General features: G+C 51.6%; 3 protein-coding genes and 1 non-coding gene across 6 annotated transcripts in view; 2 read left to right on the top strand and 2 right to left on the bottom strand.

The window, feature by feature from the left end:
• Positions 1-4,515, bottom strand: part of SLX9 (SLX9 ribosome biogenesis factor) — a 49,530-nt gene extending 45,015 nt beyond the window's left edge. For both annotated transcript variants that reach the window (XM_054249007.2, XM_054249008.2), the window contains exons 1-2: positions 4,337-4,515; positions 894-1,002 (exon numbers count right to left, since the gene is read on the bottom strand). In XM_054249007.2, the coding sequence (XP_054104982.2) occupies positions 894-1,002; positions 4,337-4,471 (244 nt within the window). In that variant the 5' untranslated portion in view covers positions 4,472-4,515. The remainder of the gene's footprint in view (positions 1-893; positions 1,003-4,336) is intronic.
• Positions 4,516-6,438: 1,923 nt separating this feature from the next.
• On the bottom strand, positions 6,439-16,456 carry LOC144580657 (uncharacterized). The gene is made up of 10 exons (XM_078358604.1): positions 16,209-16,456; positions 15,941-16,095; positions 15,802-15,848; positions 13,518-13,729; positions 12,702-13,293; positions 11,615-11,789; positions 10,812-10,956; positions 8,806-8,873; positions 8,116-8,157; positions 6,439-7,606 (listed from the first exon to the last, which is right to left on the bottom strand). The coding sequence occupies exons 1-8, from the start codon at positions 16,454-16,456 to the stop codon at positions 8,852-8,854; spliced, it is 1,596 nt and encodes a 531-aa protein (XP_078214730.1). The 3' UTR covers positions 6,439-7,606; positions 8,116-8,157; positions 8,806-8,851.
• LOC128930400 (U6 spliceosomal RNA) lies at positions 7,292-7,398 on the top strand. Its single transcript, XR_008478366.2, has one exon. It is a non-coding gene; the product is annotated as a U6 spliceosomal RNA (small nuclear RNA).
• ITGB2 (integrin subunit beta 2) overlaps positions 13,060-26,431 on the top strand; it is a 49,611-nt gene continuing 36,239 nt past the window's right edge. The window contains exons 1-2 of one of the 2 annotated variants that reach the window (XM_054249003.2): positions 13,060-13,285; positions 26,042-26,129. In XM_054249003.2, the coding sequence (XP_054104978.2) occupies positions 26,091-26,129 (39 nt within the window). In that variant the 5' untranslated portion in view covers positions 13,060-13,285; positions 26,042-26,090. The remainder of the gene's footprint in view (positions 13,286-26,041; positions 26,130-26,431) is intronic. The other variant, XM_054249004.2, reaches the window with a different exon arrangement.

Here is a 26,431-nt window from a genome sequence, read left to right as displayed (position 1 = left end):
GGCTTTTAACGGGTGGCCCATCTTCACTGTCACGTGGTGCCTCAAGCTCTGCACCCACACGCCAAGCCCTCTCCCTCCCCAGCCCGTGGCTCCACGAGGCTATGAAGACATAAAAAGTGTCCCTTGTGTCCCTGACTCCTGTAGATGAGTGAAGGAAGCTCTTTCCTGGATCCTTCCCTGTGGAGTGACTGGCCACCACCCTCCAGCCAGGGCAGCCAACACAGCCGGCGCTGACCACGGCGGCCTGGAATTCTCTGAAACACCTGACTCCACAGGACGCACAAGGGACTGTGTTCCCCGCTGTGCTCAGGAAACTGGAGCGAGTGTGAGTTCCCAGACTCTCCCCGGCCAGGCTGCCATGTGTGCTTCAGGGCTGCAAGGGGCACAAGCAAGAGACCGGGAAGCGGGGCTGTGCAGGCTCTGATGAAACTGACAGGACCCCGACTGGGCTTCCGGATCTAAACCCTTAAGAGTTGCCTGTACAAAATGATAAAGAGCTTACCTTTGCAACACGTAAAGCACTTGTTCAAGAAAAGTGATCGAACTGCCCAAACATACAGACCATGAGAGAATCAGCACATAGAGAGAAAACAGTTCAAACCCTGTTGGTCACCAAAGCAGCCCAAGCTCCTGTGGCTTCAGTCTCCAGGCACAGTTTAGCCCACGCTGCTGCCAGGACCCAGGGAGCTGGGGAGACAAGATGCAGCCCAGGGGCAAAACCACAGCTGCAGTCTACTCTGGGGGATCACCCTGAGAAACTGCCAGGGGACCCTTGCTCAAGGACAGTCAGGCACAGCTTAGCTGGAAAGTTGCAAAGACCTCAGCATGTGAGTGAGTGATCCCAGATCTGCTGGGCATGAGCACGGCGACCCGCGCACTCCAGGCTGCCTCACCTCTCCTGACGGAAGCGGCGCTCCTCACGTCCAGCTCCAGCCTCTGCACCAAGGCGCTGGGGTCTATCTTGGTCCTGGCAAAGATATTGGTGTCGACGAACGCCCAGTCCTAAGGTCCCCAACAATAAAGGCAGGAAAGAAGAGGTGTGAGACTTGCTCTGTGATTTCAGAGGGAAATTAAAGGTGAGGAGAAGATGGGAGACAAGAACCCAGATTCCCCAGTTTCTCTGCCCATGAGGACCTCAGGGAAATAACCCTTACCTCCCAGAGCAGGAGCCTCCAGTCCCAGAGCTCCAGAGCAGACCCACAATGCCCAGGCCCACCTGCTCCCTGCCTTAAATCACCAGATGGGCTTCACTCCTGGTTCTTCAGGAGTCAGGATCGGTATCTCAAGAACCAAATTTCCTTCCCAACCGTCTTGTCTTATTCTTTCTACAACATTCTCCCGTGTCGCAGGAGAAACCCAAGCTGAGCAGATGAAGGATGTGCAGCTCCCAGGCTGCCGGCTCATTCAGCGCGGACTGACCACATCCCATAGGAACTGCTCATCTCAGTGGCCTCTTTTCGGGTCTGCTTCTGAGCCACACTCATCCCTACATGAAGATTTCAGATCCTCCAAGTCAGCTGCCGACCACACTGTGAGCAGACAGAAGCCCAGTCCCTGCTCCGTGCTGCCCGGCCCACTCACATGGAAGCCTCACTGACCTTGGCAGGGAAGGCAACCGAAACAGAGGCTTCTCAAGGGTGTCAGAGGACGCCACCCCAAAACATGTCACTTTGGCAAAGAATTATTTTGAGCTAAAGACACTTAAAATATAGCAGGTGCCAAGAGGGCTCATCAGCTCCTCCCTTTTTCCTGAAAGGAGATAAAAATCCCCACAAGGAAGATGCCCTCCTCCACCAGAAGGAAAGTAACAATCTTATCATCAGGGACAGATCAGAGGAGCCAGGAGAACACAGTACAGACAGACCTGGTCACACACCCACTCCCCTCCTGCAGCCTCTAGAGTGGTTTAGTTTCCTACAACTGCCTGTCAGCCTCTCCCGCCTTCACAGAAGCACAAAGGTCCTCCCACTTCCTTGAGGCTACATTTCCTTAGGAGGCTCCCATGTCACACAAAACTTCAACAAATCTGTAAGCTTTTCTCCTGTTAATCTGTCTTACATGAGTCTGAATCTCAGGCTCAACCTAAAAACCCTGAAGGTGGAGGTAAAATGTGGCCTCCCTCACATTACAGGAAGAGACAGAAGGCAGCCAGGATAACAAGAGGTGCTGGGCTGGACTGCAGCTCCCCAGGCACCCTCACCCACAGCACCTGACGGAGAAGTCCTTGCTCTCATCCCTATGTGGCAAGGACAGAAAGTCGGTACGTGGGAAAATGTCAGACTTGCGGGGAAACAGTGCTGGAGACCACAGAAGCCTTCCTCCTCTGGGCGGGCAGATGGCTAAGGCAGCACGGGTAGGCTGAGGTCTCACAGGCAAACAGGGATCAGGTAGGGACAAGGGGTGGAGTGTGCAGCCTTCCAGATCATTAATGTATGGTGGCGTACAGCATACGACTGCTTTTCCCACAGTACCTGGAACATTCTCCACGGTGGCACTTTACACCTCATTCATGCATATTTTTGGAGCTTAACATAAAAAATGCTGGTGTTACATCATTTGAATGTCTTTCAAGGATTACAATGCCATTATTTGATTAGATGCTGGAAATCCTTTCTACCCGATTATTCCATGTTCAAGTTCAATAACTATATTTTCCAGATATAGAAGTTCCGTCTCTTGCTTTTTTCTTCAAATTTGCCTAGTCTTTTTAAGGGCTTTTTGTTCCTTTCTATGATTCCTGAATTATGTCTTCAGCATTTTCAGACTGGGCGCGGTGGCTCAGGCCTGGAATCCCAGCACTTTGGGAGGCTGAGACGGGCGGATCATGAGGTCAAGTGCTCGAGACCATCCTGGCCAACATGGTGAAACCCCGTCTCTACTAAAAAAATACAAAAAATAGCTGGGCATGGCGGCACATGCCTGTGGTCCCAGCTACCCTGGAGGCTGAGGCAGAAGAATCACTTGAACCCAGGAGGTGGAGGTTGCAGTGAGCCAAGATTGTGCCACTGCACTCCAGCCTGGCGACAGAGCAAGACTCTGTCTCAAAATAAATAAATAAATAAATAAATAAAATAATAAAAAATAAAAATTTTTCAGAGACACTTATTTTTTTGGTTTCTGTCTGATAATTCTATTTTCTAATTTCCACCCCAGGCAGGGACATCACAACACTGGGTCCCAATCAGCCCCACCTCAGCCACCAGCAGGGCACAGGTTTCGAGGAATGCAGGTGACTAGGGAGTTGAAGCTGCTACTGCCACATCTCTGGTGTCCTGACATGGAGTTCCTGTCCAGGGAGGTAGGCTGCAAGGAGGAAGAACTCCACAGCTTTGCCAGAGGGGATTCACTTTGTCGGGAACTGGTGTGAGGGATCTCACGCCTAAGGGTGCTGTTGACCAGGAAGGAACTCTGGGTGGTGATGGGTGCAGAGGGCAAGGTGCCCAAGGCTCCTAGGTAGACAGTAAGCCCCTCTGGCCAGGGAATGGCTCCCAGGAAGCCGCATCCCTGGCAGTCTGGAGGCTGGACGCACGTTCAAGGACGCTCCCTCCCAAGAGTGAGCAGAGGGACTCTGTAAGTGACTAGTCCTTGGCGGTGCCTCTCGGAGGGCAGAATGGAGGTTGCAAATGTAAACACGCTGAACCTGAAAGCCACCTCCAAGCCAGAGGTATCCAGTGGCAAAGGGCAAAAACTCACTGGCCCAGGAGGCATTAAGAATAACTGCTGACCAGTAAGGAACTTAAGGAGATCCAAGTAGCCAGGCTAAAAGGTAAAAACAGGAAAAAAAGAGCAAGGGGGCACATCAGAGGCTGCACACAGCCAGAAGGGGACAAGGAGAGAGAACCATGGCCACATGGTTCAGTGCCAGGTCAATAAACAAACTTGTCAGGCAAATACTAATCCCTGGTTGCTACAGGACTATCCAAAATGCCCAATTTTACACACACACACACACCCCAAACGATACATTCAAAGTACGAGGAAAGCATGAGCCACACAACAGAAACTGCTTTGAGAAGCCCACGTGTACCCGCAGGTAAAGAATTCATAGGAGCCATATTCGTACTTCCAGGGACTAGAAGAGACAAAGAGACCGTGTCTAAAGGAAGGTATGACGACGTTCTCATAGCAAACAGAAAACATCAGTAACGAGATGGAAACTGTTTTCTTTGAGACGGCACCTTGCTCTGTTGCCCAGGCTGGAGTCGAGCGGCGTGAGCTCGGCTAACCACAACCTCCGCCTCGTGGATTCAAACGGTCCTCCTGCCTCGGCCTCGACCCCTCCCGGAGGCGGCGCCCCGCAGCTCACCCACCCCACCCACGCGGCGCCCCCACTCACCTTCCTCCCGGCCGAGGCCGGCGGAGGGGCCGCCTCCGGGGCAGGGGGCGCGGGGCCGGAGCCGGGGCCGGCCTCCCCCTTGGGCCTCACGGCAGCCTGGTGCACGCGGGCGCGCAGCCCCCTCACTTTCCCCATCTTCCCAGCGGAGCTCCGCGAACGCGCCTACCGGAAGCTGGTCCGGCGCTCTCGCCGCCCGGCGGAAACGGGAGCCACGGGCGCCGGAAGTGCCCGGAAGCGGCTCTGGCGGCCGCAGGGTCGGGGATGCGCGACCGCGTTGCTCAGCCTTCCACCGACGCCCCGGGGAGGAACAGGCAGTAGGGCCGGGGTGGCGCGGAGCACGAGAAACGAGTTTCTGTCTAGATCGTGGGGGGCCCAGGGCCGGGGTTGAGGGCGGAGAGGACGCGACCTCCGCGGCAGTCGAGCTGGCCTCTTAAAATCCTGCATTTGAGACGGAGGCCCGCGCTGTGTCCCAGGCTGCAAGGCAATGGCGAAATCGGCTCTCTGCAGCCCGGACCTCCAGGGCTCCAGCGGTCCTCCCGCCTCAGCCTGTCAAAAGGCTGAGACCAGCAGTGGGCACCGCCACGCCCGGCTGATTTTTATCAATGTTTTGCTAGAGCCGGGATCTCTCTGTGTTACCCAGGCTGGTCTCAAACTCCTGAGCTCCAGCGATCCTCCCGCCTCAGCCTCCCAAGCGCTGGGATTACCAGCATGAGCCACATCGCGCCTGGCCACCCTAGTCCATCTGACCTTCCCTTCATGTCAATTTGTTCTTTTACAGTGTTCCTTTTGGTTCTCAGAACAGTTGCTTAGAATGAAGTATTGCTCCACCTACATGGGAAGCATAGCACCGAGGTGACGGGCTGGGTCCCGTGCTCATCTGACTGCTTGCACCGCGTGCTGTCTGCGCTGGGGTGCGTTAGGGAAGAGAGGCCACAGGTAAGATGCAATGCCTGTCCTCCAGGAGCGCCTTGTTCTCATGGAGCCACAAAGCTGACATGTGGAGAAGAAACTATGGAACACACACAAAGGAAGGCTGCCAAGTCCACGCCCAGCAGGGAATGGCCACACCTCTACCCTGCTTCCCCACACTGGGCACCAGCATTTGCCTGCCCAGGATCCACAGTAAAAACCCATCCACACAAACTGTACTTTGGAGAAGAGTAGCGGGTCCCGGGCAGAGCCTGGGCCACCTCTCAGAAAGGATGTCAAGTTTCTGGCCCAGCGGAGAGATGGACAGATGACCACACAAGCCACTCACAGCCCAAGGTGATAGCCTCTAGGCTGGAAGTCGTGTCTACTTACATATCGAAAGACCTATCGAGCATTCACAAGCCATTCTTTGTACTCTCTCCAACAAGATTTGTTCTCAACCAGTCTACCTAGGAACGCTGCTGGCTGTGAAAACTGCAGAGGCTGGTGTGTCTGGAGTTCCTTCAGGGTGCCTTCAGCATCTGAACCCAGCGACTCTTGAGGTGAAAGGGCTCCTCTTTATGTGCTTTGGATGCAGGGAATGTCTATTGTTTTATCCACCTGGATCCCTCTACCTGTTACCTATTCCAGTGCGAGCTTACTTCATGGGATTGTCCCTGTTTTTAAAACCTGTATTTTTTAAAGATCAGCCTCCTCTTCCACTGGCAGCCCAGTATTTGAGACCACTGTGGTTTGAATGTTGGTCCCCTCTGTTGAAATTTAATTCCTGTCATACCGGTGTTAAAATGTAGTACCTTGAAAAAGTGATTAGGCCACGAGGACCCCACTGTCGGGAATGATTAATGTTGTTGTCATGGGCGTGCGTTTGTTGTCAACGTATTTTTTATGAAAGGACTAGTTTGTCCCCCTTTTGGCACACTCTTGCCCTCTCTTTGCTGTTCCACTGTGGGATGACACAGCAAGAAGGTCCTTGCCAGCTGCTGGCCCTTTAGTCTTGGACTTCCCAGGCTCCAGAACCATAAGCCAATAAATTGCTGTTCATTATATAAATTACGAAGTCTGTGGTATTTTGTTACAGCAGCACAAAACAGTAAGACAGAGGCAAAGATACTCACCTGTATGTTGGAAACATGCTTAGGGCCACAAAGAAAAATCAACACTGAGACAGGATCTCTCAGCAAGCAGTTTTTTACTTCCTGTACTGCAGGAAGGGTACCCTTGCTAGCCATCTTGCCACGAGAGTACAACCAACAGATGAGAAGCAGGCATATTTATCCCTTATGCATTTGGGGTTGTCCTTATTGCTGTGTCTGATCTCCATTGGCTGGAGCCAGACCTCACAATCTAAACTAAAACCTGATTGACTAATAACTTAAAACTTTTCTAAACGGGTAAGGGACACAGGCTGCAAGCTGGGGCATGCCTGTGAGCACGCCCAGCACAGACATCTTGGTTAAAGTACAAGGACATAGAATATACTACATACCTGTAAGCATGGCATGTCTACCAGCTGCATAGGATAGGGCTTCACAAAGAGTTATTTGCAAGTTCATTCTTTTAACAAAAAAGGAAACTTTGAAGAAGAACTTTTTTACTTGCCCCATGTACAAAGGAGGAAGCTTCAAAAGAAGCCATTCATGTATGGGTGGGGCTGCAGAAGGACCGCAGCAGAAAATCCCTCAACAATAAGGAACTGTGATAATCAGGTAACTAATTAATTAAACAAAAAATTTTAAGAGACAGGGTTCACTCTGTTGCCCAGGCTGGAACAGTGGTGCAATCATACCTGACTGTAATGGTGACCTCCTGGGCTCAAGTGATCCTCCCACCTCAGCCTCCTGAATAGCTGGGGACACAGGCATGTGCCACCACACCCCGCTAAGTTTTTGTTTTAGAGACACAATCTCCCTATGTTCCCCAGACTGTTCTTGAACTCCTGGGCTCAAGCAGTCCTCCCACAATGCTGAGATGATGGGCGTGAGCCACCACAACTGGCCCCAGATTTTCTTTTTAAAAATTAAGATAGCGCTCACTTCGGCAGCACATATGCTAACGCTGGAACGATACAGAGAAGATTAGCATGGCCCCTGCGCAAGCATGACACACAAATTCATGAAGTGTTCCCTGTTTTTATGCTCATCGTCACTGGTCATCAGAGAGATGCAAATCCAAACCACATTGAGATACCATCTCACACCAGTTAGAATGGCGATCATTAAAAAATCTGGAGACAGCAGATGCTGGAGAGGATGTGGAGAAACAGGAACACTTTTACACTGCTAGTGGGAGTGTAAATTAGTTCAACCATTGTGGAAGACAGTGTGGCGATTCCTCAAGACCCTAGAAATAGAAATTCCATTTGACCCAGCAATCCCATTACTGGGTATATATCCAAAGGACTATAAATCGTTCTACTATAAGGACACATGCACACGAATGTTCATTGCAGCACTGTTTACAATAGCAAAGACCTGGAACCAACCCAAATGCCCATCGATGATAGACTGGATTGGGAAAATGTGGCACATATACACCAGGGAATATTATGCAGACATCAAAAACGATGAGTTCGTGTCCTCTGTAGGGACATAGATGAACCTGGAAACCATCATTCTCAGCAAACTGACACAATAACAGAAAATCAAACAAGGCATGTTCTCACTCATGGGTGGGTATTGAACAATGAGAACACATGGACACAGGGAGGGGAGCACTACACACTGGGGTCTGTTGGGGGGAATAGGGGAGGGACAGGGCGGGGTGGGGAGTTGGGGAGAGATGGCATGGGGAGAAATGCCAGACGTGGGTGAAGGGGAGGAAGGCAGCAAATCACACTGCCACGTGTGTACCTATGCAACTATCTTGCATGTTCTTCACATGTACCCCAAAACCTAAAATGCAATTAAAAAAAAGCAATTAAAAGCTGGAAAAAAAATTAATATAGGAGGCAAATATCTACCTCCCTCCTCTTAGGGTCCTGGCTGGGCCTGAGAATTAAATTGAAATAAGGTGGATTGGCAGGAGAAATGGATACAAATGTAATTAACTTCTATGTGACACGGGAGCCTCATAGGAAGCAAAGACCCAAAGAAGTGATGAAACCCATGTGCTTTTGCACAAGCTTGAACAAAGGGGCAGTCGTGGAAAGTAAACCGGATGGGGAGGCTTCAGGAAGACAGGAATTACTTTTTTTTGTTTTTTTTGAGACGGAGTTTTGCTCTTGTTGCCCAGGCTGGAGTGCAATGGCGCGATCTCGGCTCACCGCAACCTCCACCTCCTGGGTTCAGGCAATTCTCCTGCCTCAGCCTCCTGAGTAGCTGGGATTACAGGCACGTGCCACCGTGCCCAGCTAATTTTTTATATTTTTAGTAGAGACGGGGTTTCACCATGTTGGCCAGGATGGTCTCGATCTCTTGACCTCGTGATTCACCTGCCTCGGCCTCCCAAAGTGCTGGGATTACAGGCTTGAGACACTGCGCCCGGCTGGAATTACTTTAATTAATGTCTGTCTATACAGAATTCTGTCAGCTATGACTTACCTCCCTGTAGAGAATATCTCTTTTCCTGGTACAGGGAGGGCATCTTTCACGTGGGCATTTTTATCTGTCTTCAGGAGGAAAAGGAGAGATTCGATGACACTCTTGCCTGTGCTGTCTTTCGAGTGCCTCAGGTAGAAGTGGCAGAGTCAGCCACCCTTTGATCCCAGTGGAAAAGCTGTTTGCAGTGAACAGTTTCCCATCCTCCCCTGACCCCATATTCCCTCCCACTTGAAATCATGATTACAGATTTCCTATCGCCATTTTACAGACTTTTATACAAAAAGAGTTTTATCTATGAAAACAGTATTTTCCGGTGATCCTGTCGTTCACACCAATTAAACCTAACACTTCCCTGCTCCACGCCTGGCTTCTCTCATGTCATAAAGATCTCGGCATTTGCCCCCACTCCCCCGGCAGTCCACAGCGGCTGCAGAGGACACTGGATGTGGCTGTGGCTCCATCAGTTCCCACGTGGCTTGTTCCCCATCTCCTGCTGTAACTGACATGCTCACATGTGCACTGTCTTGCACATACAAACAGAAGCTTTCTAAAGAGAAGTTTCAGGAAAGACACGGTGATACAAAGGTTTGGCAGTTGGTGTATATACAAAGGTTTGGCAGTTGGTGTATATACAAAGCTCAGGCCTGCTGCTCTCCTCCTGTTGGAACCAGGAGTGGCCAGAAGGCTCCTCTCCGGGCCTCGTGGGGAGAAACCCTGGTCTAATGAGAGGCCCGGACCCTGCCCGTCAGGACCAAAGCAGCACGTGCGAGGATGCTGCGGGCCGAGAGACGGCAGTGGTTACCAACCCCAGCCCAGCCCTGCAGCTGACCATGCAGGTGACGCCCTGCCTGGGTGTCTCTGGTGCAGCTGAACATCAGGGCCTCTGCTGGATGGAAGCACCAAGTCCCCACTCGGCCCCCAGGGGCTGGAGCTGGTAGGTGACATGCTGCACTCTTATTTTGGATTCTGCTGCCACTTTCTGACCAACAGGTGAAGCCTCAGGGTGCAGAGAGGGAGCGAGGGGAGGTCCCTGCAGACATCACGGCTGTCCAGAGCCAAACCACGCGGTGCTGCTCTGCCCCAGCCATGGCCAGCGGTGAAAGGGACAGAGGGAATCTCTGATGCCTGCAGGGGTGCTGTGACCCCTCAGGAAGGCTGCCCAGGTGCCCACCTTCAGAGAGACCCACAGATGCCCCATGCTGAGGTGCACAGTATGAGTGGCCGTATCCTTGCAGAGCCAGCGCTGGGCTTGGACCCTACAGGTGCAGAGGGTGCCTCAGGGAGGATCTCCACAGATTCAGAGCCTGCCTCTGCCCTGGAATCGCTCCTGCTCCTGCTCTCCCCTCTCTGCCCCTGGAGTGGTGTATGCTGGCTCTAGGACAGTCGGAGGCCTCATTCAGCAATGCCTTTCAGCACGCCGCCCTGACCATGTCTCTGTTTCAGGACCACTACTACGAGAGAGGACACCGCTGTGGCTGCTCCAGCTTCAGCCCTTTCCCAGCGGGTGTCTGGGTGCTCACAGTTCCCATTGGGCCATCAGAGGGGGATCAAAGGTCAACCTTCCCGCATGGGCCCCTGCCCGCCTGCCTGGGGGGCTTCCTGCCTGTCTCCCAGCCCCCCAGGAGCTCCACGGACTCTGCCAGCCGCTGATTTAAAGGTGGAAAGGAGTTTTCTGATCCTCTGACATCCCTGCAGCTGGAGCTGTGGGCCGAGCCATGGGAGAGCCGGTTCAGCTCCCTGGGGGTTGGGGGCAGTGTCCCTCCGTCCCTTAGTAAAAATGCAGCAACTCAGAGTCAGAAAACCTTGGTTCAGCCTGGGACAGGCATAGAGGTCTCAGCAGCACTGCCCAGGGGCAAGAGCTAAGATCTAGTGGGAACTATGTGGTGTCCCCCGAGGGGCCCAGCTCTCTCTGAGAGCTCTGGGCCTAGGGTGGGGGTGGTTGTCAGTTCTGCATGTGCAGTTCCCACTAAGTGATGGGTTCCTCCCACTTGGCTCCTCCCACTCACTTCCCTCCTTCCGTGGGGAAGCCTGTCCAGGTGTCACTGCCTCCAGGAAGCCATCTCTGATTTCCACGGTAGAACCATGAGACTTGCCACACCTCACATGCATTGCTCTTGTCCCTGGAACTGTAGCTGTAGGTTTTCCTTTCTCCTGGAGGACAAGGAAGAGGCTTTCCACTTGGGCCTCCCTGGTGGAGGCGCAGCTCCTGACATACCTGGTGAAAGTTCTCAAAAAGAGCATGGAGGAGGGATGTGAACAACAATCCTGGATGCCTGCATGTTCTGAGCTAAGAGGATGTAATGTCCCCAGAAAACAGGGGGAACGGCCTGCCTGCATCACAGCTCTGTCCCAAGCCCAGGCCCCGGGTGCCGGGAGGACTAGGTCCAGAGCCGCACAGCACTGGGCCACACCCGCCTCACCTGGGACCTGTGTTGTCCAGTCTCAGGCCCCACCCAGACCTGCTGAGTGAGAGGCCCTGGGGCAGGACCCAGCCTCCTGCATTTTCCCAAGTCCCCAATGGCTTCCCAGGCATGAAGACCACCTGTGAGAGGCGGAACTGGCAGCCCGTCTCCAGCCCCTCCCCACCCCAGCCTGGCCCTGCCTCAGAGGTGGCCCCCAGGACATGGCCATGACCCGTAGACTCCACTCACATCCCCCTTCTCCAGGAGCCATGCAAAGTGTCAGCCAGCCAGGCCTCCAGAAGGCAGTCTGGACTGAACCACCTTTGAGGCATTGCGGGTTCAGTCCTGCAACAGCCTGATGCCAGCACACGGCCCACGTCTGGTGCCCGACAGCAGGGAGTGATGACCTGGCAGTGATTCCACGCTCCAAGGAGCACCGGGGGCCCTGGGGTCAGGGCTGCTCAGCTTCTCTGGCTTATCTGCCTCCCGATCTCCGGGTCTCAGGTCAGAAACAGGGAGATGCCGCTTTGCCCCGCCTTCCTCCCTCAGCTCTGCCAGTGCAGGCTTCTGCCCACACTTTCTCTGGGAAAGGAAAACAGACGCATCTCAGATGTGTTTTTAAAAATCCTGGTTCCCTCCCGCTGTCCCATGGTCCGCCTCCATGGCCTCCTCTCTCCATGGCTCTTACCCCACACTCTGCCACTGCCACGTTTTCATCTGTGCAGGGCTTTTGTTTCCACCTCAAACTCCTGAAACTCTTGAAATGGATTTCTAGGTCCCGGAGGCCCCAGGCAGCACACCCCCCTTCAGAATAAAGGGCATCCGGGGTCTCCCAGCACCTGCCCAAGCCACACCCCTAGCTCCCCTCCCTGTCCCTGCAGCCCGAGGGTCCCCTCAGCCACCCCAAGTCCCCACCTGGGCTCCTGCCCCGCCCCTGGCCAGGAGAGCCTTCTCCACCCGGGCCCCTCTGCTCACTGCTCCCCTCACCTCCCCAGGGGACGGGATAGGGTGGGCAGGCCTTGACCCTGAAAGCCTCGCCCTGGCCTGGCCTTCCCAGAGCGCCCTCCCCGCCCTCCGCCGGCCCCGGCCCGTCACTCTGCTACATCCTTCTCGGGGCTCCTCTGACCCATTCCCGAGTCACCTGAGGGCGCTGCTTCCTCGCGGCCGCCCTGGGTTACTGCGGAGCCCGGGCCTCAGCCTCTGCACCCGAGAGACCCCAAGAGACCCGGGGAACCAGCCGGGTCCCAAAGCACCGGCTGCGCCTTAGGAGGGACGGCGACGTCCACCCAGGGCGCTGGCGCCCCTGCTCCTCCTCCGGCTCCCGCTCCGGCAGCCCGGACGCGTCGCGAGGCCCCATCCACAGGCCAGGAGCCCAGCCTGGAGCACCCGGCCCCCCGACGCCCTCCCAGCCCTCCCGGCCGCTGTCCCGCGCAGCCCCCGCCTGGTCTGAGCGCGGGTCTCTGGCCCCCTGCGCTTCCCGGGGAAGGAAACTACCTTCGCGCGCCCCAGGGAGGCGGCCGGGCTCGGAGCGGGGAATCCCCGCCCCCTGCGCACTGCAGGTTTTGGGCAAGGTCCGCCCTTCCTGAGCCTCAGTTTCCCTGTCTCTACAATGGGGCTGCCAGGGGGTTTTCTGAGGACCCACATGAAGAGCTCCAGGAAGCGGCTACTTCCTGGCACCTGCTCAGTGGCGCCCGGCCGGGAGCAAACGCCAAGGAGTAGGGCTGGGGGCGGGACCTGGGCCGGGTCGCGGTGTCGGCGGCGGGGGAGGCTCCGCGCACCTGCCAAGCAGCTCCTAGCAGCGGTGTGGGCGGGGGGAGGCGGGGGGGAAGGAGAGGCGGCGTCCTCCGTCTTCGGGACCCACCCTCGTGCCCAGGGAAGAGGCTCAGGGAAGGAGGCGCCACGCTCCAGGGCACCTGCTGGGACCTGCGGCAGCCTCCGCGGCTCCATCCCCCGGGCCACGGATTGGGAGACTGGGGCAGGTGCGAAGCCCGGCCCCCCAGCCTCTGCCAGGCCTGATTCCACAAGGGTGACCCCGGCCACCTCCCGGCAGTTCTCCCGGAACCCGGGGCTAGGAGAAGGTGAGCCACTGCCCGCCGGGGGTCCGGATTCGGGGGTCGCGGGTGCCGGGTGGACGCGGTGGCACTTGGGTGCGGTTGACTCCCAGTCTCACTGTCCCACCAAGGGATTTCCCCTCCCCCTGCTGGACGTGGCCCTGGTGCGCCTAGGCCGGGAGGGGACAGCTGGTTTCGGGAGGCCTCTGCCCCAGCGACCTGTAGCCTTTGGCTCTGGTTCAGGGTCGTCTGGGGTTACAAATGATCGTTTGGGTGCCTGCAGAACGGTTTGCAGTCGGGCATCTCCATAACCCACACATTCCCATAGCGAATTTCCGAGAAGAGGCTCGGCTCGCATTCCTCCCTCTTGGCTCCTGGGAGGTGGCCTCTGTGTACAGGGACGGGGATGGCCCGGTTCTGCCTGTCCACGCCCAAGGATGCTACATGAAGCTCAGATGCAAATCTTTTGGGCTGTAGAGTGTAGGGGGCCAGCCCCCACACACCAGCCGTGGGTACCCCGAGTTCGGTGGCGACAAAGGAATGAGAAAAAGACAGGTTGAGAATGCATAAGTGGGACCAGGGGGCCACTGCTTGAACTGGAGGAAGCAGCGGCCCGAGCTCTGGTGTCCACCGTATTTATTGAACACAATCGCTTTTTTTTTTTTGAGACGGAGTTTCGCTCTTGTCACCCAGGTTGAAGTGCAATGGCGCGATCTCGGCTCACCGCAACCTCCGCCTCCTGGGTTCAGGCAATTCTCCTGCCTCAGCCTCCTGAGTAGCTGGGATTACAGGCACGCGCCACCTTGCCCAGCTAATTTTTTGTATTTTTAGTAGAGACGGGGTTTCACCATGTTGACCAGGATGGTCTCGATCTCTTGACCTCGTGATCCACCCGCCTCGGCCTCCCAAAGTGCTGGGATTACAGGCGTGAGCCATCACGCCCGGCCACAATCACTTTTTTCTATAGTGCAGGTGGCAGCGTGAATCGGTGGAGGGAGGCTGTGCGCCGAACGAAGACTGACAGCAGTGGCTGTGTACGTGGCTTTCTCAAGAGCTAAAAGCGTGTGTTTATCAATAGACAGTGCAGCTGGTGGGAGCGGGCTCGGCAAGGAGCCTGCAGGCCTGCTCCGTTCCTGTGCTTCAAGGGAGTGTGATGTCCTCGGCCACTATGTTTAGCCTATGGGAGCTTAGGTCACTCTGCTCCTGGGGACATGCTGGCATAGAGAGGCCTTCCTCCCCATTTCTTTTATACATTACTTATAACCAGTTTATGTCAGGGCACTGTAACCCTTCCTCCATTGCTGCTTCCCCTAACAGTGGAGTTCCCCCATTGGGAAACTCTTGCAATAAAAATAATCGTGCTGTATTTCCCAGGGACCATGGAGAGGAAGTGGTGAGGGCGGGGGTGGGGCAAGGGGAAGAGGCTGCGGGGGGAGGTTGCCAGGTCTGGATTTCAGCAAGTCTTGTGCTGGGGTGGGTAGGAGACCAGCCTCGCCCAGCACGGAGCCTCTTCCCGGTGCCCGGGTGGCACCCAGGGGTCCTTCCAGCTTTCCGTTCCTTTTCCTTACACTTCGTCCCTTTCCCCAGCTAGAGAGCGGCAGGCTTCCGGGGTCTGGGTGCTTTCCTTTGGAGCCATTTAACTTGATTTATAATAACATGCTTTTCTGATTATAAAATTGATACATGGCTACCATAGACAATTTGGAAAAGACAGAAAACAGTTGACATGTTAAAATGTCCTCTGTCCTATCTCGTGGAGACTGCAGTGAAGAGCCTTCTGGGGCCTCTGTTCTCCCCGGCCGTGCAGCCTTTCTGGGCTTGGAATTGCTGCTGCTAAAGTGTGAAAGGGTCAGGCAAGGCTGTCGGCCCTGCCAGGTCTCCCCCACGTGTGACTTCACCGGGTCCCACCCAAATCGGAGTAAGAGACCCGCTCAGCCCCACCCCTGCTCTGCTGGCCCGGGGAGGAAATGCTTATCATTGCATCTGCCCTCCCGACATTCACCAGCCTAGCTGGGCCTCAAGCCCCCACCCGCCCTCTGCCCCTGCCCCATTCACCAGCCTCACTGTCCCTACACCCTCCTCCCTCAGCAGTCTCTGGGCCCCATCCCCTCTGCCACCCATGTTCCCAGGCTCTGCAGTCCCCACACTGCATCCACTATGCCTGGGAAACAGACCTGTCACCCCATTTACAAGTGGAAAACGATGCCTTTCAGGAACTGACCTGAGGCTGTGCAGTCCCCTGCCCAGCTGGTGCCTTGGGCTGCAGCCCAGCTTTCTGCAGCCCAGCATTCGGGCCACTCACCTGCCCAGCTCCTGTGTGTGTGAGAGTTGCTGCTGTTTCTATCAGAAAGAAAAACTAACAGGGCGAGGGAAGAGGGAGGGCCGCCCTCCAGCCTGCAGGGGCTTCCTGGGTGGAGGGGGCCGGACCTTCCTGGTCACGTCCCTCTGAGCTGAGAGGTTGTCTCTTGGCCAGGACCCAGAACAGGAGAAGGGAGGGGCGGGGGGAAAGGTCCCTGCCTGGGGGTGCTGCCTTCCAGGGGTACCTGGTGGGGCAGAGGCTGGAACACCCACTTGGGGTTTCCCGTGGGAACTGGGGAGCCAGGTGGGGAGCCTGAGTCCCCTCAGAGGAGGAGTCATTTTGAAACTGGAGGGAGAGACTAAGAGAGGAGGCTGTGGAGAGACCTAGGGTCGCCCAGGGGTCAGTGTCAGTGCTCAGCTTCTCTAGCTCTTCCCCACCTCCAGTGTTCTCCATGTCCGGGCCATTCCCACACGCCTGTGTGCCACCCTTCCCCCACACACTGTCCACTCCCCACGCCCCATTCCTCGTCAGAGAGTCACTGGTGTAGAACAGAAAGGAGACCTACAAATTTCGGCCCTTTGCCCTGAGGCTGGCCCTCCACCTGCTTTCATCAATAAAGTTTTATTGGAACAGTCATACTCATTCACTTACAGAAGGTCTATGGCCGCTCTGCTGCCACAGCGGCAGAGCTGAGTAGTCACGGCAGAGACCATGCGGCCAGCAAAGCCCGAAACACATACGGTCTGCCCTCCAGGGAAGAGCTTGCCCGCCTCCATCCTAGCAGAGGTATCGCAGCTCACTTTCACGCACTGTCCCTGCAGCTCACTTTCACCCACTGTCCCTGTGTTCTGTGTCACCCAGGCCCGTACCCTGAGGCCCAGTGAGCTCTGCACAGTCATCACCCTCCTCACTGTGGGGGGAGGCCCCAGATGCCACCCACGGGACACATTCATGTGCGAAGTGCCTCACTAGGGCCCAGATGGAACCCACCGGTAGAGATGTAGTGGGGTGAAGGGAACAGGTGGGCCTCGTGGGCGAGCCTATGGGCTGACCCTTCAAGATGGAAACTGTGTGGGCAGGGTTTGGGGGGATCAAGGGGCACAGGGGCAACACAGATGTGCTCAGACAGGGTGGGTAATTAGATCTGATGGAGGCTTAGGGTCCCTGAGCTTAGAAAACCCCCATGGAAACCAAGTCACAGGAACCAAGGGTGAGGAAGGCTGCCCCAACTTTCCTTGGAGACACATCTCGTGGCTCCGTTTGGGTGGGTGCGGAAACCATGAACTGAGCAGGGAAGGAAACATGTGAAGTGTCAGAAAGAAGAGTGGCATGCTCTGAGGGAGTGCCGACCCTGGGTCCAGGGCGGAGCTTCAGTGAGGGTAAGGGCACTCACCGACCCGATCTGACTGCTCTCTGGTCAGCGACCTTCATGGGGTGTAGGGAGGGGTGGATGGAGGAATGAGGTTGGAGTGGTCTGGGAAGGTGGCGCAGCTGGTTTTGGTAGATGAGGGCATTGCCTCCCACCGTCCCACTGCGTTAGAGCTGCTGTTTTAAATAGGCCGTTCACTGCTGGGCCACAGGACGGACTAGAATGACAGTTCTTTATCTGGTTTCCTGAGTCCATCATTGCTTCCCTGTTTTTCTCGCTCCATGTCCTTTGAATATTGAGCCTCTTCCCACCCCCAGGGGGCCTGGAAGACCCTTCTCAGCATAACCCTCCCCCTCCCCGCCCAGCCAAGGCTGCCGGTGGTCAGTCTGTCCCTGGACTGCGTGACAGGTGAGCCTGCCTTGGAGCCCTTGCTAGGGGCTGTGAAATCTTCCTTTGGGTGAGTCGGGAAAGCAAGAACGCCACCTCCTCAGCTCCCTCCCTGGGGGGGGGGGGTCACACCATGCAGAGGATGGCAGAGGAGGGAGGAACTGTGCTCCCAGCTGCTGGGCATGGGGTGAAGCCCAGGCCAGCCCAGGCCAGAGAGGGATGGAGGCTCCCCTAGCTCCTTGCACCCCTCCCTCCTTCCCACCCTCACCTGGCTGCCCGGGCAGATCTCCATTTCTGCATTGCACTCCTTGGGTGGCCTGGTACCAGCCCTGGTGGTTGACCTGTTTGTGTGGATCTGTGGGGGATCTCAGAGAAAGAGCTCATTGGAGCACCCCACGTGGGGCCCCCAACCCCATTTCCTGCCCTGCCCTCCCCACTCGCCTCTAGGGAGTGTGTCACCTCCTTCTCCACCAGCCCTCCCTGCAGCCCTCTCTCCCGCCCCTGCCCCCAGCCTGCTAAGGGAGCTCAATCAACCCTGCAGAAGGAAGTCACAGCGGGGAGGAAGTGAAAAGAAAGAAGGCCTACGTGGGGGCGAGGTTGGGAGGAGGCCTGAGCTGGGTTGGAGGGGAGTCTGCAGCCAGGTGGGAGGGCCACCATTTCCTCATCCAAGTGAGAGGGCAGGCAGCTGGCCTCCTGGGTCCTTGGAGCCTGTGATTTTCACTCCGTGCAGCCACGCCTGATATGTTTACACTAAACGTACCAATTACTCACTTTTCTTTCCACAAAGAAAAACGTGCTTGGCCTCTGACTTCCAGCCCCGAGCAACAGGCAGGCATACCAGATGGGGGATAGTAAGATGAGTGCTGAGTGAGTCCCTGGAATGGAGGTCTGGGACCCCTGACAGCAAGGACATGGCTCTGGGAAGCCCCGGGGTCCCTAGCCCCTCCCCTCCACTCCCTCCACCAGCCTCCTTTTCATAGCGTTTCAGGGGTACACGTCAAACACTTCGTTGTCCACTTATAATAAAATCAGTATTTTACCACTTCAGGTAAAATGTAGAGAAATGTTACAATGCTGTAAGCTCTTTGCTGTCATTGCTTTCTGCTGTAGCTGTGACATATTTTACATTTATATACATTGAAAACCCCAGCAGTTATAATTTTTGCTCTCAACATATTTTAAAGAATGCAAGAGGAGAAAAGTTTACCAGATGTTCCCGCCTCTGGTGCCCTTTCCTCATTCCTGAGTCTCCAAGTTGCTCTCTGGTATTATTTCCCTCCCGCCTCATTTTTCTTTCTGAGCATGTTTGCTGGGGTCTAATGTTCTTAGTTTCTCTTCGTTTGAGAATGCCTTTATTTTTTCTTAATTCATGCAGAACACTTTTGCTGGATATAGAATTCTGGGTTGGCAGTTCTTGTCCTTGAGCACTTTATTATCTTCTGGCCACCATGGTTTCTGATGGGAAATGTGCAGTTCAAATGGGTATGTCTCTCTGTGGAATATCTTTTTTTTTTTTTTGGTTGAAGCTTTTTAAGTGTTTTTATTTTTGGTTTTCAGCAGTTTTAACATGGTACATACAGGCTTGGTTTATTTTGAGTTTATCTTTTGGAAATTCACTGAGCTTCTTGAATCTGTAAATGTGTATTTTTACCAAATTTGGGAAATTTTCAGTCATTATTTCTTCAAATACCCCTTTCTGTACCAATCTTTTACTCCTCCTCTTCTCCAACTCCAATGAACAAATGTTATACCTCCTGATATGATTCCACAGGTCTCTGAGGCTCTGTTCTTGTTTGTCTATTTTTTCCCTCTCTGTCATGTATATTGAATAATTTCTATTGGTCTTCAAGTTCACTCATCCTGTCCTCTGTGTTGGAAACAGATGCTTGGTGCCTCAAAGAAAAATCAGCACTGAGACAAAATCCACCCCATAGTTCAATTCTCTCAGCAAGCAATTTTTACTTCCTGGACTGCAGGAAGGGTACCTTCACTAGCCATCTTGCCACAAGAGTACAACAAACAAAGGAAAAGCAGACATATTTATCCCTTAGGCATCTGGGGTCATCCTTACTGCTATGTCTGATTTCCATTGGTTGGAGCCAGACCTCACAATCTAAACTAAAACCCAATTGGTGAACAACTTGAAACTTTACTAAACAGGTAAGGGGCATAGGCTGTGAGCTGGGACATGCCTGTGAGCACGTCCAACAGAGATATCTTGGTTAAAGTACAGGGACATAGAATATATTACGTGCCTGTAAGCATGGCATGTTTAACAGCTACATAGGATAGGGCTTAACAAATAGTTATTAGCACACTTATGATTTATTCTTTTTTTTTTTTTTTTTTGAGATGGAGTTTCACTCTTGTTACCTAGGCTGGACTGCAATGGCATGATCTCGGCTCACCACAACCTCTGCCTCCTGGGTTCAGGCAATTCTCCTGCCTCAGCCTCCTGAATAGCTGGGATTACAGGCACGCGCCACCATGCCCAGCTAATTTTTTGTATTTTTAGTAGAGACGGGGCTTCACCATGTTGACCAGGATGGTCTCGATCTCTTGATGTCATGATCCACCCGCCTCAGCCTCTCAAAGTGCTGGGATTACAGGCGTGAGCCACCGCACCCGGCCATGATTTATTCTTTAACAAGAAAGGAAACTTTGAAGAGGAACTTTTACTTCCCACACTCTGTCTTCACCATTCTCCTGTTGAGCCCATTCACTGAATTTTTTTCTGTTATTGTATTTTTCGTTTTTAACGTTTTTTAATCAAACATTTTTACCTTTGCATTTGTTTTAAGAGTTCTTGTCTTTACTTCATGGAACACGTTTACAACAGCCGTTTTCAATGCTCCATGTGATCATCTCAGCATTGAGGTTATGTCAGAGTCGGCATCTGTTAATCATCTTTGAGATTATCTCACAGCCCGCGTCTGTTAATTACCTTTTCTCTTACAAGTTCTCAAGGGTTTCTTTGTTGTTGTTTGAGTACTTTTGGGTTGTATCAAAAAGACATTTTGAATATATATATATTTTTTTATTTGTCAGGCTGGTCTCGAACTCCTGACATCAGGTGATCCACCAGCCTCCGCCTCCCAAAGTGCTGGGATTACAGGTGTGAGCCACCGCACCCAGTCACTCTCTAAATTTTTAAAAATTTATTAATTATTTTAGAGAATAGGTTTTGCTCTATCACCCAAGCTGGAATGCGGTGGCACGATCATGGCTCACTGCAGTCTTGAACTCTTAGGCTCAAATAATTCTACCATATTAACCTCCTGACAGGCCTGTACCACCACACCGGGCTAATTTTTAAATTTTTTGTAAACAAGGTCTCACTATTTGCCCAGGCTGGTCTTGAACTCCTGGCCTCAAGCAATCCTCACTTCCGCCTCCCAAGGCACTGGGATTACAGGTGAGAGCCACCTCGCCTGGCTAAAATATAATGTTTTTATTGTGAATTATTCTATGGTATTTTGGTGTTGGTTATATTCTTATATTTTATTTACATAATTTTTGTTTTGTTTTATTTTTAAGAAGAAAGAGAAAGAAAAAGAGGGAAAAAGAAATATTACTTCATTCCTAAAATGGGTGTCAATAATGGCCGATCAATATTTTGTGTGTTTAAAGTGGATAATATATATTTTGTGTGTTTAAAATGGAGAGCTCTATTGAGTTTATTTGTTCTGGATCTGAGTTCAAGTCCTGGATATCGTTAGCAATTTTCTGTCTCATTGAATCTAAATCTCATTATGGGTGTATCTGGGTGTTCAGATCTCTTATTATTACATTAATCCTTTTACCCTTGTATCCTTGTAGCTTTGAAATCTATTTTATTAATTGTGAGAATTGCAACTCCTGCTTTTTATTTATTTATTTTTGCTTTCCATTTAATTGGTAAGTTTTTTTCCAACCCTTTATTTTGAGTCTTTGTATATCTTTAGATATACCGTTAGATTTTGTCTGTATCTTTTGATTGGGGGATTTAGTTGATTGAAATTTAGGGTTACTGCCATTTGATATTAACTGGCTATTTTATCCTTTTGTTGATGTAAATTCTTCTTTATGTTAATGCTCTTTACTTTTTGGTGTATTTTTAGAAAGGCTCATACTGGTTGTTCCTTTCTATGTATAATGCTTCTTTTAGAAGTTCTTGTAAGGCAGGCTTGGTGGTAATAAAATCTCTGAGTACTTGCTTGTTCCTAAAAGATTTTATTTTCCTTCAATTGTAAAGCTTAAATTGGCAGGATATGAAATTCTGGGCTGAAAGTTCTGTTCTTTAAGGATATTGAATATTGGCCCCCACTCTCTTCTAGCTTGTAGGGTTTCCGCTGAGAGATCTGCTGTAAGCCTAATAGGCTTCCCTTTATGGGTAACTTGATCTTTCTCTCTGGCTGCCCTTAATATTTTCTCCTTCGTTTCGATCCTGGTGAATCTAACGATTATGTGCCTTGGGGTTGGTCTTCTTGAGGAATATCTTTGTGGTGTTCTCTGTATTGCCTGGGGTTGAATAGTGTCCTGCTTTGCTAAATTAGGAAAATTTTCCTGGATAATGTCCTGGAGAGTATTTTCCAGCTTGAATTGATTCTCTCCGTCACATTCAGGTACACCAATCAAGCGTATATTAGGTCTTTTCACATAGTCCCATATTGCTTGGAGACTTTGCTCATTCCTTTTTATCCTTTTTTCTCTATTCTTGTCTTGTCGTTTTGTTTCATTAAGTTGGTCTTCTACCTCTGATACCCTTTCTTCTGCTTGATCCATTCGGCTGTTTAAGCTTGTACATATTTCACTAAGTTCTCGTGTTGTATTTTTCAACTCCATAAGTTCATTTGTATTCCTCTCTATATTGTCTATTCTTTTCAACATTTCATCGAACCTTTTTTCCAAGTTCTTAGTTTCTTTACATTGGGTTAGAACAAGTTCCTTTAACTCCCAGAAGTTTCTCATCATCCACCTTTTAAAGCCTACTTCAGATAATGGAACACAGTCCTTTTCCATCAGGACTTGTTCTGCTGCTGATGAGTCCTTTTCCATCAGGGCTTGTTCGGTTGCTGATGAGTCCTTTTCCATCAGGGCTTGTTCCGTTGCTGATGGGTTCTGATTTTGAGTATACTCGGCCTTCTTAGGCTGTTTTTTCCCCTTCATTGTAGATGACCCGCCTTTCTAATTAGGTTTCTGAGTCGACGTCCGACTTATTGATTCCCAGTGCTGGGATCCAAGCAACCCACTGTGGCGGCCTAAATAGCAGCGATAAGACTGATGGTGCTCTTCTGCCCGGGAATCTCTGGTCTGGCTTCCCTCTTGAGTCCGCAACAAGCGGCTTTGACTTCCTGGAGCTCTGAACTCCGGTCAGTAGGGGAAGCAGTCCCGTCGGCTCTGCATGAAGAGCTGCTGCGCCGAGACGCCGGCAAAACCTCTGCGGTGGCCACGAGAGTCGTGCTGGCGACCCGTGGGGCTCCTCCACTGGGAATCGGCTGATCCGTGAGTGACGAAAATTCATCTAAAAGTGTGGCGTCGTCTCATTCTCTGAGCTTTCACTGGGAGCTACAATCCCGAGGTGTTAGTGGTCGGCTATCTTGGATCTATATCTGAATATTTTTTAATAAGACTCTGGATTCTACTAAAATCCACTGGACAACACTGATCTTTTTGTTTTGCTAGTAGTCAGTCTGGTTAGGGTCAGACCACAAGTCCAGACCTGCCTCCTGTGGGCTGCGGTTCCCATGTGACTTTGGTTTTTCATTTTTTCTTTTCTTTTCTTTTCTTTTCTTTCCTTCCTTCCTTCTTTCTTTCTCTCTCTCTTTCTTTCTTTTCTTTTTTTTTTCTTTTCTTTTCCTTCCTCCCTTCCTTCTTTTTTTCTCTCTCTCTCTCTCTTTCTTTTCTTTTCTTTCTTGACTCTGTTACCCAGGAGGGAATGCAGTGGTGTGATCTTGGCTCACTACAGCCTCAGCCTCCTGGGCTCAAGTGATCCTTCCACAGCAGCTACCTGAGTAGCTGGGACTACAGGCATGTGCCACCACACCAACTCATTTTTGTATTTTTTTTTGGTAGAGATTGGGTTTTGCCATGTTTCCATGTTGGTTTTAAACTCCTGAACTCAAGAGATCCTCCCACCTCAGCCTCAGAAAGTGCTGAGTTACAGGCGTGAGCCATGAGTTCGTTTTCCAAAGTCTGTGTGATGTGTTTGCGTCCAGCTCACACCGGCCCTGGGGAAGGCCAGTCTGTGACCCCAGCAGTCGGTGGCCTACCCCACGGTTCCATTCTCAAAACCTTCAACTTGCTCTTTGGGGTCATTTCCTCACAGGTTCAGTTCAGGGCTGAGTCTGGGACTTTGTACAAAGCTTTATGGGATCTCTGTCTTGAGCCCCTCTTACTGGTTTCTCACACTCTGGTCCTTGCCCGCGGGCATGTCACACGCTTCCTGCTGGCTCCTGCTTTGGGAATGCAGTTTCAGGACCAGAGTTTGCCTCTGGGACAGCAGCAGGAGAACGGAAACAGCACATCTCCCCTCGCTGTGTCCATCTCCAGGGCATCCCCCTTTCCAGGCCACTGACCAGAAGGAGGGTTTCTCTTGGCCATGCTCACCGTGCTGCTCTGAGGTCCGGACTGCTGTGAATTGAAGCCAGGAGACAGGCAGGACCCCGACCACAGTGTCAGTCCTGTCTCACATTTCCATTTCCCGCCACAGTGTGTCTGCTGCCACTTTATTCTGTGTGGTGTCTTAGCTGTGCTCAGTGACAGACGTGGAGTCCACTCCGCTTATTCTGTCTTAGCTGGGACTAGAAGCTGCTGAAGCTTTTGTTCTTCTAAGTATCTTTAATTTTATTTCTTAACGGCATTATCAAAGTAGAATTTACAAGCCAATACTCACTGTTTTTCAGTGTACAATATTATGATGATTTTAAGAAAATTTACAGAGTTGTGGGCCTGGCATGGTGGCTCATGCCTATAATCCCAGCACTTTGGGAGGCTCGGGGAAGGGTTTGAGGTCAGCCTGGGCAACACAGTGAGACCTAGTCTCTACTAAAAACAGAAAGAAGCAAACAAACAACAAAAAGAAAATGTACAGACTTGTGCAATCATCACCACAGTCTAATTTCAGAATATTTCCACCCCCTTAAAGATCCTTCTGCTCATTTGCAGCCACTCCCTTCTAGTTCCTTTTTAAAAAAAAAAATCTATTTTAAGAATACAGAAAAGTGTGGAGAGCGCTGGCTCCAATCCCCACACGCCCACCTCTCACCTCATCAAATCTCGATGTGTTGCCTGACTGCCCAGAACTTTTTCTTCCTTTTTAGTAAAGAAAACTCTACAATAGAAAATTGAAGCCCTCGGCGTCCGTGTCCCGGGCCCGCTGCCTTCTCTGTCTTCAGAGATGTGTGGGTCTGCGGGGACGAGGTGCGTGGGCTTCTGCAAGGCCTCCTTCCGCATTTTGCTCTTCGGAAGAATCTCAATGCTTGCGTTCTGAGGTGCGTCATGTGGCTCATGAGGCTTCAGACCAGCTCATCAGGGCTGTCGATTGACTGCCCCGTCGCGTGAGTGTCCTGCTTTTGTGTCATCTTTGCTATGTTTGGGTCCACTCTGCAGGAGTGCTGCTTTCTTTCTTTCATGCCATCCTTGGGCCAGCATCTAATTTGATTCAAGTTGTGTCCATGACTTTGGCCTCCTTATGAGCTTTCTACTTTAGAATGTGTGGATATTGCCTTTCTGGTCTAGTAATGATCTGTTTATCATTGTCCCATGTTGTGACACAGTTGTGTACAAGTGGGAGATGAAGGGTTACATTCCTCAAATTCTTTACTTCTCTACCCATCAAATTTGCATTTCCATTTGGTGTGTTTATTTCTTTTCTTGATTTTTTTTTTTTTTTCTTTGAGAAAAAGTTTCACTGTTGTCACCTGGGCTGGAGTGCAGTGGCATGATCTCAGCTGTCTGCAACCTCCCCCTCCCAGGTTCAAGTGATTCTCCTGCCTCAGTTTCCTCAGTAGCTGGGATTACAGGCACTTACCACAACGCCCTGCTAATTTTTGTATTTTTAGTAGGACGGAGTTTCACCATGTTGGCCAGGCTGGTCTCAAACTCTTGACCTCAGGTGATCTGCATACCTGGGCCTCCCAAAGTGCTGGGATTGCTGGTGTGAGCCACCGCGCTTGGCCTGATGATTTATTTCTGAAAGAGACGTGTTAAAGATGTCTGCTGTCTGGGGCTGTGTCAGTTTGCTTATGTACTTGCCAGTGGCTGCTTCACATCTTTTAAAGCCACTTTGCTCAGGACAGAAAGGTTTATGGCCGCTGAACTATCTTTGTGGATTGTAACTTAGTTACGTCTTCCTTTGTTCATCTGATGCGTTTTGTTTTGATTTGTATCTTTTGGATTTTATGTGACATATTCGTTAGCCTTTTCTAGCACACTTGTATTTTCCATTTCTTTGCTTTCTGCCTTCAGTGTTGTTCTCTTTTAAGTTTGATAGAGAGCCTTTTTTACACTGTTTACTGTTTAATTGTGATAAAATATACACAACATAAAATTCACCTTCTTAACAGTTTGAAGCACACATTTCCGTGACGCTAAGGACACTGAGTCTTGTGCAACCGTCACGAGCCGCCAGCTCCAAAACCATCTCATCTTGCAAAACGGAAACGTGATACCTGTGAAACAATAACTTTACACTTCCTTGAAATGTTTTCTTAAATCTTTCTCTTTTTTTTCTTAAATCTTACTACAGAACATTTCACACATCTACAAAAGTGAAGAGAATAGTTTAGTGAAGCCTCATGTACCCAACAGCAGCCTCAGCAACGATCCGGTCACAGGTGATCTTGTTTTAACAGCCCCTCTCCCGACTCTCCCCCCACCCAACCCGCCCCTCTCTATTTGGAAGCAAATCTGAAACTTCGTACTGTACCATCTGCAAACATTTCAACGTGTGACTCTGAAAGGTGAGAGTTCTTTAACACAACCACAAACCATTGTCACACCTAAAACAACTAACGATGATTTTAAAATAAGATTCATGCATTGCAATTGGCTCATATTAAAAGATTAAGTCTCTTAGTCTACAGGGCCTCTCCCCCTCCCCCTCTCCTGTGTGCTTTGCTGTTTTCTTGTGGGAGTT

This window comes from Callithrix jacchus, chromosome 21, assembly GCF_049354715.1.
Source record: "Callithrix jacchus isolate 240 chromosome 21, calJac240_pri, whole genome shotgun sequence".
Lineage (NCBI taxonomy): Eukaryota > Metazoa > Chordata > Mammalia > Primates > Cebidae > Callithrix > Callithrix jacchus.
Note: the sequence above shows the minus strand (reverse complement) of the source record. Positions and strands in the feature narration are given on the sequence as shown.

Coding starts and splice junctions, on each gene's coding strand:
- LOC144580657 (XM_078358604.1), bottom strand. CDS start 16,456: ATGACTGTGCAGAGCTCACTGGGCCTCAGGGTACGGGCCTGGGTGACA. Junction 16,096..16,208: donor AGAGCGGCCATAGACCTTCT/GTAAGTGAATGA, acceptor GTTCTACACCAG/TGACTCTCTGACGAGGAATG. Junction 13,730..15,801: donor TCCAGCCTCTGCCCCACCAG/GTACCCCTGGAA, acceptor TACACTCTACAG/CCCAAAAGATTTGCATCTGA.